The sequence below is a fragment of the Dreissena polymorpha genome, chromosome 16 (assembly GCF_020536995.1).
Source record: "Dreissena polymorpha isolate Duluth1 chromosome 16, UMN_Dpol_1.0, whole genome shotgun sequence".
NCBI classification, from domain to species: Eukaryota; Metazoa; Mollusca; class Bivalvia; order Myida; family Dreissenidae; genus Dreissena; species Dreissena polymorpha.
The window spans coordinates 34,129,118-34,147,743 of NC_068370.1; the positions used below are offsets into that span (position 1 = coordinate 34,129,118).

At 33.2% G+C, this 18,626-nt stretch overlaps 1 protein-coding gene across 4 annotated transcripts; it reads left to right on the forward strand.

The window, feature by feature from the left end:
• Positions 1–5,740: 5,740 nt before the first annotated feature.
• On the forward strand, positions 5,741–18,069 carry LOC127861389 (neurogenic locus notch homolog protein 3-like). 4 transcript variants are annotated; one of them, XM_052399836.1, is made up of 9 exons: positions 5,741–5,992; positions 8,997–9,167; positions 11,002–11,126; positions 11,220–11,328; positions 12,005–12,184; positions 13,452–13,637; positions 14,955–15,041; positions 16,237–16,566; positions 16,923–18,069. In XM_052399836.1, exons 1-9 carry the CDS (start codon positions 5,944–5,946, stop codon positions 17,045–17,047), a joined length of 1,362 nt encoding a protein of 453 aa, XP_052255796.1. In that variant the 5' UTR covers positions 5,741–5,943; the 3' UTR covers positions 17,048–18,069. The 4 variants fall into 4 exon arrangements, with proteins under 4 accessions (XP_052255796.1, XP_052255795.1, XP_052255794.1 ...); XM_052399835.1 differs by having other exon boundaries at positions 5,742–5,992; positions 11,002–11,328; positions 16,237–16,364; positions 16,413–16,566; XM_052399834.1 differs by having other exon boundaries at positions 5,742–5,992; positions 11,002–11,328.
• The last annotated feature ends 557 nt before the right edge of the window (positions 18,070–18,626 follow it).

An 18,626-nucleotide genomic window follows, 5' to 3' on the forward strand; every position in this document is an offset into this window, starting at 1 on the left:
TCATCGATTTTATTGATAATCATGCACTATATCAAGTATAATTTTGTAAATTATATCTGAATAAAACACATGCATGCAAGAAAATGCATTTTAGGAACGATTATATTGTTGTTATTATTTTTGTTTACTAAAAACGAACTTGGGAGTAGAACACAATCTACGAGCTCGGAATGTGGTTACCTACAAAGATTTTTCTGCTTAGCACATCATTTTAGGTTATATTTTTTTCAGAAATGTAACTTCTTTCAGAATAAATTTGATTTATTAAAGAACACAATTAAGGATAAAAACAAACAACATATAGATCGATTTTATGTACGCAATATATAGTTATGAATTGAATCATTAAAATGTCTGTAAAAACTTACCATGTTACACATTAAATTAATTATCTCGATAAATATAATTGTTTTATTTAATTATTCACACCAATTGTGACACTGTTTGTTTCATCATTTTTAACCCGGCATCTTTGTTCATCACAAACCGATTATCTCGTTATGATCGGATACTGTCCAGACAGACAAAGTAAACATGGTGTCATAAACCCAGGGACCTTGCTTGGGGTGCCTGCATAAACCACATGTGGCAGATGATTTTATGGTCATTAAACACAATTTATGATACCTCCATGTCATCTCTTGGAATATTGAGCAGTCATTTAGGCAAAATTTTAAACCAAACTACATAACAGTTGCTTTCATAAAATATGTGAACATATTTAAAAAATGAAGATATTAGTCCGAAATGGATTAGCAGGATTAAGTGCTTATATATTAGCCAGTTTAATCATAATATTCAGTGTTTAATAACTATAACTTTCAAATCGTGTGCAGTTTTACTGCTACTCAATTTATGTATTAAACTATTACCGGCAAATATAAAATCGGCAATTACGTGTTAACATTGTACGTAACAGCAGTGCACGAAACACCATCATGAAAACAAGCAATCAAAAATATTTGCGTAAAATAAATTAAATATATAGTGTTATTTATCATAAAATGCTTGATTGTTACACATATCACTCCTTATCACTTAGTTTTTTTTCAATACATGCAAAGACAGTTCAATTTGCACAATATGCAGGGTTTTTGTCGATTTGTATGCTTAAAATTATTAAAATTGTCATTCCATGGAAACAAAACGAAAATTCATTCAATGGAAAAGAAAATGATACAATTTAACAATTGTTATGTGTTCCGCTTTTTTAGGGATTTGTTTTATAATTGACGAAAAGAACCTCTTACACATTCTTGCACATTCGATCGATGATGAACAATTATAATATCCACACCACTTAATTGTGATCAAATAAATATATGTTTCATTATTTTTGAAATATCATTTATAAAAGTCTTACTATAAGAAAGAATAAGACTTATTTATTTGTTTTGTTTTTTTGGGATTTTCAGTATTTTGTATTCCGATCACGTTTACTCTGATGCTAATAACTTATTCGTATTTTTATACAGACGAAAATATATTTATTAATTTAAATTTATTGGAATTAATTATGATTTATTTGCGCTATTATTTATGAGATTTGGTGTTTATTTCGGATTATTTTAGCGCGGAAAATCCCGAATGTAAACAATTACAATTTACTCGTCTTTACAGTGTTCTGTTCATCTGATACTTCAACAACAAAAATATTAGAATCAACAAGAGATTTCCCAGCAATATTGTCCCCTACCGGCGAAACTCCAATATTGTCAGTATTTTTTTATTTGTTGTCATTGCAACCGGAATTGACATAGTTACAAAATGAAAAGACGTACATAATCTCCATATTGCCATCTATCAATGTGTAAAGTTTCATGAAAAAATATGAAGAACTTTTAAAGTTATCGCAGTATCCAGAAAAGTGTATAGGCCGATCAAAGGCTAACACCTATAATTAACAGACAATTAAATTTGCCAACTTGTTAACAGTAAGCCGATTCAACATGGGATATTCGTTCCTACATTACATTTATTGGAATAAGTGGCATTTTGCGAATGGAATAAACATAAAAACCGCATAGATGAAATGTTGTTCTTTATTTCATTTGTATTTATGATGTGACATCTATATGACATTTATATATAGGATCTGGCACGAGTTGTCATATCATACCATTATTATTAAAAAGGAGTTCAGGAATTTTGTTTATAAGCGAGCCTTTGGCGAGCTTACTAACGAAATTCATGGACGAGTTTAATAAAATATGGTATAATATGACAACGAGTGTCAGATCTTTTTTTATCACATGCTTTTAAAATAGCAAATTAAATAAATATTTACGCAAACATAATGATAAATCCCGAATGTTGTTTACATTTCGTGACGTCATTTGACGTTGCAACGTCATTTCAGCAAAAAAACAAAATGCGATTGGTCAATAAACAAAAACTTAGCCATTAAAAACGCTTAAAAAGTATATTACACATGTGTAAGATAAAAATATATGTAATGGTTATATTACATGGGAAACAGGGTATGGCATGTGATAAAAACATATATACCCACAAAATACGCAAACGAAAGCGCATACAAACGAAAGGAAACACATTTATACACACAGCTCGATTTACATAACATATTTACATTTATAAACATATATACACACAAAATACGCAAACGAAAGCACATATACAAACGAAAGGAAACACATATGTACATTTATACACACAGTTCGATTTATATCACATATTTACATTTAAAAACATATATACACACAAAATACGCAAACGAAAGCACATACAAACGAAAAGAAGCACATATGTACATTTAAAAACCCACTCGATTTTTACGAGTCAGTTATCTGTATTCGTAACACATCATATTGTTCAATACGAATTCAGTGTCCAACACTCTGCAGGAACTCCACCGTCGACATGGTTTCAGCCACATACATTTGTTTCACCGGTAGGGGACAATAACTGTTTTGTTGTTATAGCTTCACTGTAAACGAATTTAGTCTACATATTTTGATTATTTACTGAAGTAAGAATGTATAAGGTTACAATTCAATGAATATTGAGTTTATATAAATGCATACCTTCCCAAACACTTCCATAACTTCATACCTCAAGCTGGTTAGTGCCGGCTATGTTGACATAGCTGACATCGCAAGCTAGATGTTGGAGCCTAAAAGAGCCCTGCCTACTCCACCTTACACTGGTGACTGCGTCATTTCCAATGGATATATCTGAACCACTTAAAACAAATGACACTGAGTTTCATTTCAGCGTGTGACACTTCGCCCGCCACGCCATTGACAACATAGATTTCAATGCACAAGTTTTCAACATTGTAAACATGGGAAGAGTAGTTTAAATTGTCGAAGATAAATGCAAACATGCAATGAAAATCTTTTCTATAAGTTGAAGAATACTGACAACAACATATATCATAACATCGTGGATTCTATGCAATCTAAAATATATTTGTATTCTATCAAAAATCTATAAGATGATAGTATCTACTACAACTTAATCGCTCAGCTCGATGCATGAAGGTCGAATAAAAACTTGTATTGCCTTCAATATGAAGGTAAATCTTGTGCCATGTTAAAAGGTAGTTGGAGCTTATCTAAAGCGAACTGAAAGTTTAAAGTTATCAAGATTTGTGTGAATTGTTGGCAATATGTGTTTTTTTTTATTCCCCTACCTGTGAAACCGGAGAGGGACGTATGGTTTGCGCTCTAGGTGTCTGTCAGTCTGTCACACTTTTCTGGATCCTGCGATAACTTTAAAAGTTCTTCATATTTTTTCATGAAACTTTAAACATGGACAGATGGCAATATGGAGATTATGCACGTCGTTTCATTTCGTTCCTATGTCAAGAATTCTGGTTGCTATAGCAACAAATAGACTAGAAATATTTTTAAAAAATGGTGGATCCTGCGATAACTTTATAAGTTCTTCATATTTTTTCATGAGACTTCTTGAAACTTGGATAGATGCCAATATGGAGATTATGCACGTCATTTCATTTTATTCCTACGTCAAGAATTCTGGTTACTATGGCAACAAATAAACTACAAATATTGCTGAAAATGGCGGATCCTGCGTAGGTTCCGGACTTTTATTGCTTGGCAATAGTCTTGTTACGATTGTGGCTCTGATTTAATTTAAGTCGCGTTGTTGACAACATATGTTTACCGAAGTTTTGTTTTGAGTTATTTATAAAACATTAATGAAATGGATATAACACTCATAGCTAACTACATTCACTGTTTATGATTGCTAGAGTGAGATAACTTTCGCTATTTTCCCTAGATTTATAAACAGGATATTACTGTAAAAGTAGATGTTTTACCTAATGCTTCCTTTCGTAATGTGAAATATACCAACGATAATGTATGCTTGAGTTGAATGAACTTTGTGTTTGCGAATTTATGTATTACTTACGTGTAGTGTAGTGACATGCGGAAAGTACTAAGTAACTTCAGTGTTATTAGTTGGTGTAAAATCGACCCATGCTTTGAGTATATTTTCCCGAGTGAAATAATTGATTGCTAACAGTGGTGTCTATATTGTATGTTGTTGCATTGAGTTTAGAAAGTCGACTTGACATCCGCATACCAATGCAGCTAAGCATAATATAACATGCTGATTTTTTTATGTTGCGCTAATTGAAAAAAAACGAATGCGGTTTTGCAAGTCGTAAAATAGTTTCACATCGTGGGTAAAATCGCAAAATGTATACGTGCGGTCATACTAAGCTGTATTAATAATAAAAATCAGACGTTTTGTTAACATTTAAAAATATTACTACTTAAGAGTGTTGGCCTGAAATTCAGTATGTTTTGCTTACATCTGTTTTAGTAAAATCTAATGTTGTACTCCTTATATTTTTTAGCGTTATTAAATAACTTTGGGTACATTGACAAAGCAAATAATAAAATACTGTAATTGTTTACGATTGTAATAATATATGAACAGTGTTTCATCTGTATTCACGTATATGATAGAGTTACATTGTATGCATGTGTCTTAATAACCCTGAGAGGATGCACGTATAAATGAGAGGTGTCCACGCCTAAAAGCTTTTAATTGCCTGAATTACCTTGAAATCCAGCATATTATTCATTCCTGAGAAATAAATTAACTTTATATTGCTGCGTACATTTATTCGAAGCTATTTTTCCTAATATCTCGGAGCTATTATTTTGACGTTATATACATACATATATATATATATATATATATATATATATATATATATATATATATATATATATATATATATATATATATCATCAGATAAATGAATAGCTGAACGTGAATGCCTGTGACCCTCCTCCATATCAGTACGTCCTTCATGTCACCCTTCCGTCTTTACTTCAGTGACACTTTTCTCCTCCATATCAGTACGTCCTTCATGTCGCCCTTCCGTCTTTACTTCAGTGACACTTTCCTACTCCATATCAGTACGTCCTTCATGTCGCCCTTCCGTCTTTACTTCAGTGACACTTTCCTCCTCCATATCAGTACGTCCTTCATGTCGCCCTTCCGTCTTTACTTCAGTGACACTTTCCTCCTCCATATCAGTACGTCCTTCATGTCGCCCTTCCGTCTTTACTTCAGTGACACTTTCCTCCTCCATATCAGTACGTCATTCATGTCGCCCTTCCGTCTTTACTTCAGTGACACTCTTCGATTGAGAGCTAGAGCTTATACACTTATGATCCGAATTTGATAACATTTACCATGCAGCTTTGTTTATTATATAACTAAGAGCACGTCGGTTATCTTAACACATTAACACGAACGTTCTCAACACGCATCCGCTATTCAAAAGTGTTTGCTACTGTTCGAATAAAAATAAAAATATTTGTTGTTGCATATGTCAAGTTTTCATCAAGTGTTAGTAGCCAGTTAGTGTTCGTATATGCAAGCCGTCTGAGAGTGGGCGATATTCCTATAATAAAGTAGCGACAAGACTTTTTACACATGGATCGGGCTTTTGTAGCTGTTTTGATATTTTGCCTCGTATACGAAGGTAAGCTTTATTAATATTTATCATGACAAATTAATAACATTAATATTTATGTTATACATATGTCATTCATTATTGCAAAAAGGCTGTTGCAAATCGATATTTATTTTCCTATTTTAATTAGGGTCATAAAGATTTGCCGTGGGTCGTCCGTCGTTCGTCTTTCTGTCCGACTTCTCTGAGTCGTTCGTAACACGTAAAATATTGCTATTAGTCCCAAACTTGACATACTGTTTGGTTCATTATTTGCGACACCAGTAGAGTCTTGAGACCAACGTGCAATATAGTGCGTGACGGCATCTGTGTCCTATTGACACGTGTAAAGTTTTAACAGACAACGCGGCATAAGTGCTGCGAAATTTGTCAACAAAAAAGCAATGGCGAAACATTGCCCATGAATTTGAACCTTTGTCAGTGTGTCGTAGATTTTCGAAAAATAGTGGAAATACTTTACAACCTTAAACGCTTAAGGTAAGTTTAAAGTTTCACATAATTTGCATTTTTGCTTTAAAGAGACATGTTTTCGTATATTGCGATGTTAAAGAAATTGAACTGAACATATTTTAAATTGTGTTTTTTATATCATAGTTCACATATTTGGGATTAACTATCAATTAAAAGCGTATTTCATCGAGTCTTCTTCTGTATCATTACCATCAGTTTCATCTTCATCATCATAAATAATGTTTATCTTTTTTATAACTTTTATTTTTCTTAAACATCATCGTCATCAGCAACATCATTATAATCTTAAGTATTGCCTATTGTATTAATATTTAACTAAGCACCATTTTATAATTTACAACGACAAATGAATAAAGTTTACAAGTTCAATAGTCAGCTATATTTAAGCATTATAGTTATGATAAGTACCATAGTCATATGAAAAAAATATGTTTAGTAACAAAACATCTACAGTAAGAGTGTACAGAGAAATAATTCAATACAAGAGTGAGTAGATGTGAAGTGGCAACGGTCGTGGAAATTTTCAGAAAGGTCTTACCATCATTGACAACTGGCTGAAAAATAAGCAGCCAACAACCTATAGCGAGAACATTTATAATAAACATTTTTTATAATGATAAGCACACAATACATCCATAAAATGCAATCTTCACGCAAACCGCTGAATACTTAAACTCCAATTTGAGCAATTTGCTATGTTAACCTACTTCGTAACATGCGTGAAATCCATCAATAAATGGTACCAACAGATCAACGACAACGACACAAGATTTGTAAACAATTGACATGACGCCGCCTGTCAATCAAGTTCTTATCTAAGAACTGATCTACCAATCAGCGATCGGTTAATCGGGCGCGTTAGTTAGCAACGCACTGTCCGCCATTTTCTAGACAAGCTATGTATAGGTTCACTTTTACTTTAGCGAGTTTCTTTTGTTTTCCTCTTAAAAAAAAGTAGATCAAAAATGGTTAAACGGTGTCGATGGGGACTATGTAACTCGGACAATCGATATCCTGAAAGATTAGTTGGTGACATTTAATTTATATCGTTTCCAAAGCCGAAAAGATATCTTGAGAAGTGTAAGAGATGTATAAATGCATGCGGTCGTCACCACGAACAACTGAACGTCAACACTGTCAAAGACAATTATAATATATTTTTATCGGATATACTAGCAGATTTAAATAGTTTATGTTATCGATCTGATTATCACATACTATTTCACATTTTTTAAAATAGTTTTATCAGTTACTAGGTCATTTATATACAGAAGCGAGGTTCATCTGCATTATTTAAAGAGAAATAAAACCCAGCATGAAGCCTAATTCGTGCTGTGTTTTATTACTTTGATAGTAATGCACTTTATTGCCATAATACATGTTATTAGAAGGTGACGCGTGCTATATTATATTAATAACGGTATCTAAACATGTGCAGACATGTGATGTCACCAATGAACGCTTTTAACCCACCTTTGAGATCGAATGCCTAGTTGATATGTTTCTATTTTAATGGAATCGAAACGATAAATGCCACATAATAAGATTTATTATTACTGATATAACCAATAAATGCCGAACTTGGGAGAAGTCGGTACCTGCGCCAGCGTCTGATACAGGTAGCTTTACTGAATTCCCCTTCATACAGCGCTACTTTATATATGACAATGACCAAACTTATTGTGCTGTCTTGCACTTTCAATTATAGTGATTGATAAATGTCCCATAAGCAATGTTTAATATTATTAATATCACTTTTATACGTAATAACATGTGGGATTGTGGTACACTGGGTGTCAGAAAGCGTGTAAAACTTCACCGAAATCCCAGTTTAAAGCGCTATTTCGTGTCAAATACGAGAGTGGAAATGTTTCTTAAATAACATGGGTAATTTCCCGTAAATGCCGTTGAAGAAGTGTTAATTTATTTCTAATACCAACATCACACGTAATAACCGGTTCGATTTCGGTCAGCGCGCAAGCGTTTGAGAGCGTTATTCATGTACCGAAAAACCCATTATAATTAGCTGATGTTCTCTATAAACGTATATTTTTTGCATTCGCAGAATAACTAAATGACACAAACCCTTTATACAAGTGTCATATGGTGTCAAAAAGTCCATAAAAATAATCCGGAATATCGCGTTAATCTACATGCAGTATATAGGCAATGAAGCCATTTTGGTGTTAGCTTGTCTAGGTTTGCTACCCGCTGAGCCACGTGATTAAGTGGGCGGAGCGATCATAGATAAGGCGTCATGTCAATTGCTACATGTATTTGTTTGTACAGTTGATGTTCATTCATTCATCAAAGAAATGTGCACTGTTGTGCAGATTTGTCAATAACTTAGACACATTTTTTTGTTAATAGCGCATAAAATAACTTGGTCGTTATGAATTTCCTCATAGGGGACAGCACATGTATTATGGTACCATTCACACATACATGTAATAAATATTTTTGTTAAATAAATGTCGTTCATATTCATATATTGTTTCCATATTCAGAAAATGCAATTTTTATATTTCAATTATATACGAAGACGACGCTACCCCCTACCAGTATGAAGACGACGTTACTCCCTACCAGCATAACGACCTCTTGCCGGACGGGCCACAAGTGTTAACATGCAGCGAAACACAGTGTCCAGAAGGATCCACATGCGTGTCCACTGGGTACTACACGTACTGTGAATGTCCGGCGGGGAAAGTTGGTAAGAATCTAATATGCAGTAAAACAGAGCATATTAAATAATGTCGTGTTGTACCTCGTTGGGTGGTATTTCGTTCTGAATTATGAATATGTCTTCTTAAGCGACTTGTTCACGGTTTCGTAAAATCACGATTTTCAAAATAATTGTCATATATTCAAAAAGAATGTATGCACAATGGTTTAATAAGCGCATTAATGCTCTTGACTAATCAAAATGTTAAAAATAATGGTTTATTAACGGATAACAATCTTTTGAAATCTGTAAAATAATGAAAATAATGAAAAATATTGGTAAATAAACGTATTTAGTATATATTTGGTTCTTATTAAATCAAAAGCAGAACGTAGTACGAAGTAGAACGGAGTTTAAGCAATATGTGTTATCTTCAAATGTAGGTGAAAATGTACTTCAGACTTGTTTGTTAACAAAAGTTTATTAGAAAGGAATGGCTCGAATTCCGGATGGCTCGAACTTTTGTTTCCGGTCCCGACGGGTTCTAGCCATTGGGTTTCGACTGAATGTGCGTTAAACGTTATACCTTGCAGTCAAATATATATGGCCATACATTAGTTTTTTTATCATTTGTATTACGTATCTAACGCTGCAAAATTTAATCTATCCATTTTATGTAGTATATTTGTATCTATATGTTTTAAGTATTATATTTTCATTTGTCTGTGGTAAATGTGTGTTTTTACATGATATGTATTCATAATTCAATATGATTTTTATAAAATGATGCTGATATTACATATTTCATATTTGGTTTTCAAAAGTTATGTGAATATTGTATATTGACTTATAAATATTTGAAAAAAAATTGTATCGCAATTATAATACTTCGGCAGTAAAAAATGTGTGTGGTGTTTTAAACGTACATATATGTCTGCAATGTTTCCATATTAATGTGGTCAAATTCAGACATTGGTGTTCTAAACTTTTCATTATGGAATATATTTAAAATGAGGCCAGTCGCATTGTTATGGCGTTCCGTTGGATCATTTGATGTTGACTTCTAGATAACAAGGAATTTCGATGCTGGAGAGCGAATTCATGATGTGAAAGTATGTCCGGAATTAATGTCAAACTTTCTGTTCGTAATACCGTGTCCTTGCAGCTTGACGTCGCGTTCTCGTCTTTAAAGTGAAAATGCGAAAACCCGCAAATGAATCTCCCGTATAAGCGTACATTAGTGTATACTTTATATTTGCATAAAACTTTATCGAACATTAACAGTATTAAATGCATTTCTTATCAAAACCATGTGTTTCAGTGTAAAAAAGTGAAATCATCGCCGTTATAGATCTAATGAATTATTTGCCGTGGACATAGGCTTTAAGATATTATACACACACAAATCGTGCGTGGAGCACGAAACTAGTGTTTCTATTAATTACTTATTAATCAGATGTAACTTATTCACCCAAAACTGACACAACGCTAAGTAATTACACAAAAATATATGTATGTTTGTAAATAAAAAAGTGGTAGTTGTAAGTAAATAAAATTGTATTATTTTCTACGCAAATAAAAAATAAGTTATATAAGTAGTAATTTCTAAGCAACAAGCTCTTGAATTTACGCGGAAATCATGATGATATTTAAAGAACGCTCAACAACGAATACCAAAATGATTTGTTTTGGCTTATACAACGGGAAGACGAGACTAAAAAAATATCGTGATCTCGCAATCTCACACAATGTTCATATGAAATAGGGAAATACCAATGCGATAAAGCGATATGAACGTTGTAGATATGCAATTAATTGTTCTATAATTTGTGTACAAATCTGTATGTAAAATGTGTTTGTTGATTATTGTCTATGAATAAAGGTCGAGATTGTGACGAGGATATCGAGAATTTAACAGTACCAGATGCGATCATGACCACGCCTGGTGATCCAGTGACAAAACGCATGTCATCTGCGGAAATGAACCAGACTGATGATACGGTCACAAAACGCATGTCGTCCACGGAAGTCACCCAACCTGATGATATGGTCACACAACGTTTGTCATCCACGGAAATGACCCAGCCTGATGATACGGTCATACGCATGTCATCAAAGGAAATGACAGAGCCTGATGATATGGTAACAAAGCGCTCGTCATCCACGGCAATGACAAAGCCTGAAGGCAAGACAACGATCCTTCCGAATGGTATAATGCGTGTAGAATTGCACAATTTTGCTTCACAAGATATTTACAAGAAAATGCATGGGTCGTTTATAAGCTTACAAAATTAACATTAATTTGTGCCATAAAAGTGGAAATCAACCTTCTTTTTTAATATAAACGTCAATGCTTAATTACTTTACTACACTCGATCAAGACCTTCTAGTATTTACAATTATGTTACGTAGTACGGGAACGCCGTATATGTACGCTTAAAGAAATCCTCTCAATATTCAGCAACAAATGAATGTAACAAGTGTTTGTACAGTCGAACGTTCATTAATTTATCATTTACATTTTTCTGCAGATTTGTCCAGAAAAATTGACACATTTTTTGGTAAAGCGCATTAAATAACTTGGTTTTTATGTTTGAATTTCACCACAGTTACGAACGTTTGATTAATGGTACCATTTACAGATAACAAATTCTTTTTATTTTATTTATCTCGATTCTATTCATGTTTTGTTGTCATCTGCAGGAAATATAATGTTGACATTTAGATTGTATTCACCTGCTTTAAAGCAAGTAAATACGATTTTCTTAAAAAACAGATAAAATGTCGATTAATATCAAACTACAAGACAAGTTCGTATAATGTATTACTGGAACATCAGCGAAATTAGAGCTTGATACTATTGCAAAATATTGTATTTTTTACAGTGACAAAGGCGGGAAATGAAACCGAACAATTGGAAGACGGCGTTACTCCCTACGAGAATCACGACTTCTTTCCGGACGGACCGCACGTGTTATCTTGCAGCGAAACAAAGTGTCCAGAAGGATCCACATGCGTTTCCGATGGGTTTTTTACGTACTGTAAATGTCCGGCGGGTAAAGTTGGTAAGAATACATTATGTAATCACGCAGGGTCTACCAAAAATATCGTGTTGATTCTCCTTTTTTATTTTCATTTATAGAAACTATCAGGCTATTACTATTTTATGTGACTAAAGGTAGACATAAACAAACAAGCTTTGTACCTGGAATTGAACAGTCTTATTGCGGTTTATTCCTGATTTGCGCGGCGATCATCTGAATTGAAAAATACATGATGATATATGCCTTACATTTTTTGGTAAGTTCTTGAAGTAAGTACTAAGCTTTTGGATACTCATTTTGGTTTTATTTCATCGTGCATCAGAATGTTACGGTGCTGTCATTTTGGCAAGAATGAAACCATGAGTATTTCAAAGATAACTAAGTTTAAAGGTATTCTCTTATATTTCTATTCAATTTGAATCGAGATGCTATGGGGTTAGCTATTATTCACGAATAATTCAGGACCATGTTTTAGGTTTTGTATTCCTGAAAACCGGTTTAAACTGCCAATACCTTGCGTTGTCCGTTCCAATGCGATAATCCTGGTAATGTCCGTAATTGTATGTGTTTGTGTACGTGCGTGTCTTGCCCACTACATTTGTTTTGTTCATCGTTGTTTGCCGTTTGCTTCCGTGCCATTTATATTAAAGGACCTCATTGTATAACAAGGTTTCTCTTCTGCTCATGCAACTGAAGGTTCAATTTGTGTATATTTGTTTTTGTCGTTTTATACAAACTTATTGCATTGATCTTCCGGTTGAGTAATTGTTATTGCATTTGCTGTTTTGTGATGTACCGAGTTATACAGCATGATTTGAATAATAACGAAATATTACACCAATCAATTATAAATTTCAAATATTATCTTATTTCTTTTTGCCCCTTAAAAAATCGAAATTATTGCTAGATTTTTTTATGCAAATTGAAAACACATGGCAAGAAAAAACATTATGATTATTTTTTTGTTGTTGTTTAGTTATTCGTCGTTTTTAACAGTTCTTCAGCATTTATTAAGACAGTCCTTAGTCAAGTGTCAGAATTTTCTTATGCCATTGACAACTTATATAAACAGAGGAGGAAAGTGTATTAATGGGGAATGAAACAAAAGACCAATCAACACACAAGTTATGAGGTCAGGATATGGAAATCGTGTTTTACGATTTTCTAGTCTTGCGCTCTTCCAGTTATTAACAACGTATCCAACTTTTTACGCTAAAAAACTGTATAAACTTATTTTCAGATATATTGTTAGTTTCTATTTTCATTTAATCGGAAACCTATATTTTAGGAGTAAACTGCGATATGGAAGATCCATGCTTAGAGACGAATGAAAACTGTGCGCCGGGGATGACCTGTTTTGGCCCCTGCAATCCCAACGTATATTGTGAAGGGGCCACTGGCATCCCACATTGCACCAACTGTATCGAGGGGTACACTTCGGATGGGTGTAAGGGGGACGTGGACGAATGCACAGGTTGTTATATGCAGGTTGGAATGTAATCAAATAAGTTCTAATATAGCTCAGATCCTTCTGAACGGAGAACACTGTCCACGACAGGATCACCTTAACATGTTGTATTTAAGAGGTTCTTGATAACTGTAAATCTTATTAAATCTTTTTCTCTTGGGCTGTTGTTAATATACAATCTATTAACTTAATCGGTAGCTAAGCTTTTATTAGATTGTATATTATGAGACAGATGGGATTCTTTACGTTCTGTTCCACTATTAAGCATAGAGATCACTAATGGCATTATTATGACATTGATATACACCGATGGTTTGAGTGAAATCGCACAATTTAGTTTTATATAAATCGCATCTACATTCAAACGCCTATCTAGCCATTTTCTAGACTCCGGCCACTGCCCACATACCACCATTGTCTTCCAACGGATTAGAGGGTATAAGTTTCAAAAGACGTATGAACTTTAGTTTAATCCCCAGTCCACCAAATATGTCGGTACGCAATTGAGATATTTATGGAAAACCATGAAAGTAAAAAAAAACCATCTCTGTAAAGGTTTCTGTCAATCAATAAGTGCAAATGGTCCATGATTTGAAAAGACGAAATTAAGTGATCGAAAATAACGTATAAGTTCATTTAAATGTATGAAAACTCTCTTATACTGACATCCGAACGAATTTGTTATAAAATTGTAACGGCCACTCAACACTCCTACATGGCATCAACTGATGGCTTGGAGTACCTGCATGAGCGTTTGCTTGTTTAACGGGGCCTTTTCACAGATTTTTGCATATTTTGAAGTTTGTCATTAAATGCTTTATATTGATAAATGTAAACATTGGATCTTTAAAGCTCCAGTAAAAAATCAAGAATAAAATTTTAAAAAGGAAAAAAAAGTAGCCGGTGCCAGGGCTCGAACCAATGACCCCGGAGTCTTGGAGTAAGTCTGAAGTAAAAACGTGTTAGCCCTCTCGGCTATTCCGCCGGGTATACACAGATTATGTATTTAATACCTTATATAAGTAATCTTCGTAGTTTCGTAAATTTAAACGACAACAACAGAACTCTCCAAATTATTCAATCGTTTCGCGTTGCTACGCTTTATAATTTTTAGGTTTTCAAATCGTCAAAAGATACATATAATGGCTATATTGGACTATGGTAAATGTTCATTAATACAGTTTCCTCACAAATATCATAACTTAAACGAAAATTTGCGAATCTGAAACAACTTTTTTCAATTTTGTCAATTTACCAAACCGTGAAAAGATCCCTTTAATTGGATTAGTCTACACAATTATCCATTATTATATCTCTTTACAGAGTACTTTGAGGACGTCTGCAACAACAACGGGAACTGTACAAATACCAACGGCAGCTTTTATTGCACATGCTTCGAAGGATTTGTTGGTACAGTATACTATTGGAAAATAGTCTTAATGCAGTTGTACCGGTATTTCACATTCATCATTTGAACCTCAGGCTCAAAGTATGTTCATTAAATGTTCTACCTTGATGTCCAATGTTTATGCCCATACATTTGTTGTTTTATCATTAACAATGCGTATGTAACGCCGCAAAATTTAATGTTTTTATTTTATACAGTATATTTCTGTCTATTTCTGTTCGAAATATTATTTTGCCCTGTCCCTGAGGTAAATGTGTATTTATGTTTAAGAAGTCGTCATTAAATATGTATGTGACAAAAAGATGCTTTATGTTAAACTCGTGTTATTGCAAAATATATGTTTTTATTGTATATTGTCTTACAAATGTTCGAAACAAAATATCTATATCTGAAAAATCATATTTAGGCACTAAAATCTAATTTTGGCGCTCTAAACGTATATAAATGTTTGAATTATTTCCATATAAATGTGGTTAAATATAGCACCGGAAACTCGATGCTAGGGAGCGAATTCATGATGCACAATTACGATGCAAAATCATGCCCAGAATTAATATTAGCCTTTCTCATCGTAATTCCAAGCCTTCGCCTCGCGATGTCGCGTTCTCGTCATTGCGTATCTTAGAGTGACAATGAGAAAACCCGCATCGGAATCTCCTATACAAAAGTACATGCATGTATATTTCCTTTTGCATCAATCACTTTCGAACATAAACAGTATTATACGCAAGTTTTCTTTAAGATAGAATACACACAAAAATAGTGCGTGGAGCGTGGAAACAAGTGTTTCTAATGATCAATTATTAATCAGATGCAACTCCAACCATAACTGACACAACGCTATGTAATTTAAAAGTGTCAGGTAAACAACGATAAAGAAAATGTGTTAGATGTTAGTAATTAAAAAAGTCGGAGAAGTAGTTATTATTATGGAAATAAAAAATAATTCCTTCAAGAAGTAATTGTACACTCAATATCCTTTAACAAAACTGATTTGTTTTGCTTATAAAACGGGAAGACGAGAGCAAAAAAAAGATATTGTGATCTCACAATCTCAAACTATATTCACATGAAATCGCGAAAAAAAAACGTTGCGTGAGAGCGATATGAAAATTATATGTTTGATAATTTATGTATACACATGTACAAATCTGTATTTTAAATAAAGTGTTTGTTGATTGTTTTCTATAAATAAAGGTAGTGAATGTGACGAGTATATCGAGGATTTTACAGAACCAGTTGCTATAATGACCACGCCTGATGATACGGTTACAAAACGCATGTCATCCACGGGAATGACGCATCCTGATTATACGGTCACAAAACGCATGTCATTCACGAAAATGACCCAGCTTGAGTATACGGTCACAAACCGCATGTCATCCAAGGAAATGACTCAGCTGGATGATACAGTCACAAAGCACACGTCATCCAAGGATATGACCCAGCCTGATGATACGGTCGCATACCGAATGTCATCCACGTCACTGACCCAGCCTGACGGCAAGAAAACCACGCTTCCAAATGGTATATTGCATTAGAATTGGGCCATTTTGCTTCAAACGATATTTACTAGAAAACGCATGGGCCGTGTATAAGGTCACACAATTAAAGGGAATTTTGATCATAAAAGTGGAAATCCACAAGTCAATCACTGAAAGGACATTCCTTGTATAACGATAACAATACAATAAAATGTCGTGCTGAATTACGTTACAATCCTCGATCCTAGCCTATTTACAAATAGTTTACTTAGTACGTGAACGCTGTATATGTACGCTTGAGGGGATGCTTTCAAATTATAGCAACAAATAAATATTCATGTAATGTATGTATTTATAAACAAAGAAATTAATTTAAAACAAAAATGCATACATTTCCAGGAGACACTGGAATGCCTTCAGAAAACCTGGCGCCTTCAATGTCATATGCAGAGCATCCCTTTGTCGACTTCATGATGTTGACCTTCGCTCTCATCGTCACTATAGCGACACCGTTTCACTTTTAGAAACCAATAACTGTTACATAAAAGCCTATAAATCGTTGCACCACAAGATAAATATTCAATTTGAAATTGTATGTCTAAAGATCAAATTCAGGCAAATAATTCACGTATGAGGTAGCTCATTGTAACTGGCCATTGCGAGGATGGCATCATAGAAACCCAGATTTGTTCTGTTCAGATTGACAGTCAACATTTTGACTGAAAAAAACAACATCAAACAGTAAACATTGGTAATGAATTCAATATAAATTATGGAATAGATCTCATATATCAATAACCACCAACACACTGTTAAAAGTTTTTTTTTCGATATTAATGTCTTCTACACAAAATGTTTGGTAAATTAAATTCAATGTTTATAAAATTTTCTCCCAATTGAAATCGTAAATGCATATGTTTTTCACCGTATGATACAATATTCTAAATGTAGATAATGATCAATCATCACTAATTAGGTATTATATAAAAAGTAATTGCTTAACATAGGGATGGCCAAATCTAAAGAAATTGATGAAACTAAAGAAAATAATGATGCATCTTTGATAAGATACCTTGTAAGTTATGTATAATGTAATTATATATATCATTCTTTTATATATACTAATGTTATAAAATATTAAACGCATACTGTCTATTAGTTATAACTTTGATAACTCTTTGGAGGGTTAGTGTTCTCGGTGGCCAATTAGGAGAACGGCATAATGTTGTGGTGCGTGTACATTCATGAGGGCATTTTTTGCGTCTGACTTAAATAATTCAGCGAAACATATGTGTGACAAAACATCCATGTTATATTATTAAATGACTGTCATTAAAAATTTGAATGATATGTCTATATGATGACGTGCCTTGCATGATGACTACACTGTAATCCTGTAAACAGACAGTAAAGTGAGTAAACTATGTCTGTTAAATAAACATCGTTGTCTGGCGATTGTTATGAATACCCATATTAATGTTTATGCCATTCATTTGTCAAATTTACGTATAAAATAAGAGATTTATTAATGAAACAAGTTAACTTATATGCGTCATGTATGTGTTTTGTTTTAGTCTAACAGTCTTTGGAGTTCATTAAAAGCATTGATCATTTTTAAAACCTTTTATGTATACTCACACATGATGCCTTAAACCTGATAATAATAATAATTTTAGAAAAAAAAACTGTGATATGCAGTATTATAAACATCTTACAAGTATGATTCTCCTGTTCAGTCTTTAGTAGTTCCTTATATTATTTATAGTTCTTATATTGTATGCAACCGTTCATGATATTTTATAATCATTAAGTTTACAAACTTCATGAATACTTTGGAAGTGCAAATTAATTTTAATTATATACATTTTAGAGTTTTTTGTAGTTAATACAGATATTTTTTCTTTTAAATATCAAAATGAAGTTCTATTCAGTTGTACTTTATTGGTTTATAAATTTAGCAGAGAAATAAGTATACTGGACTCATGCATCATAATTCAACTAAATAATGAAGCTTAACGTGATTTCATTTACATATTTTTAAATTTACAGTACAATTAAATATTGTACAATTATAATGATTTCCGGCCTATGAAAAGTGCAACT

Bases quoted from the DNA above. Each gene is read 5' to 3' on its own strand.
- LOC127861389 (XM_052399834.1), top strand. From the start codon at position 5,944: ATGGATCGGGCTTTTGTAGCTGTTTTGATATTTTGCCTCGTATACGAA. The intron at 9,168-11,001 runs GTAAGAATCTAA...CTATGAATAAAG, and splicing joins ATGTCCGGCGGGGAAAGTTG to GTCGAGATTGTGACGAGGAT. The intron at 13,638-14,954 runs GTTGTTATATGC...ATCTCTTTACAG, and splicing joins GGACGTGGACGAATGCACAG to AGTACTTTGAGGACGTCTGC.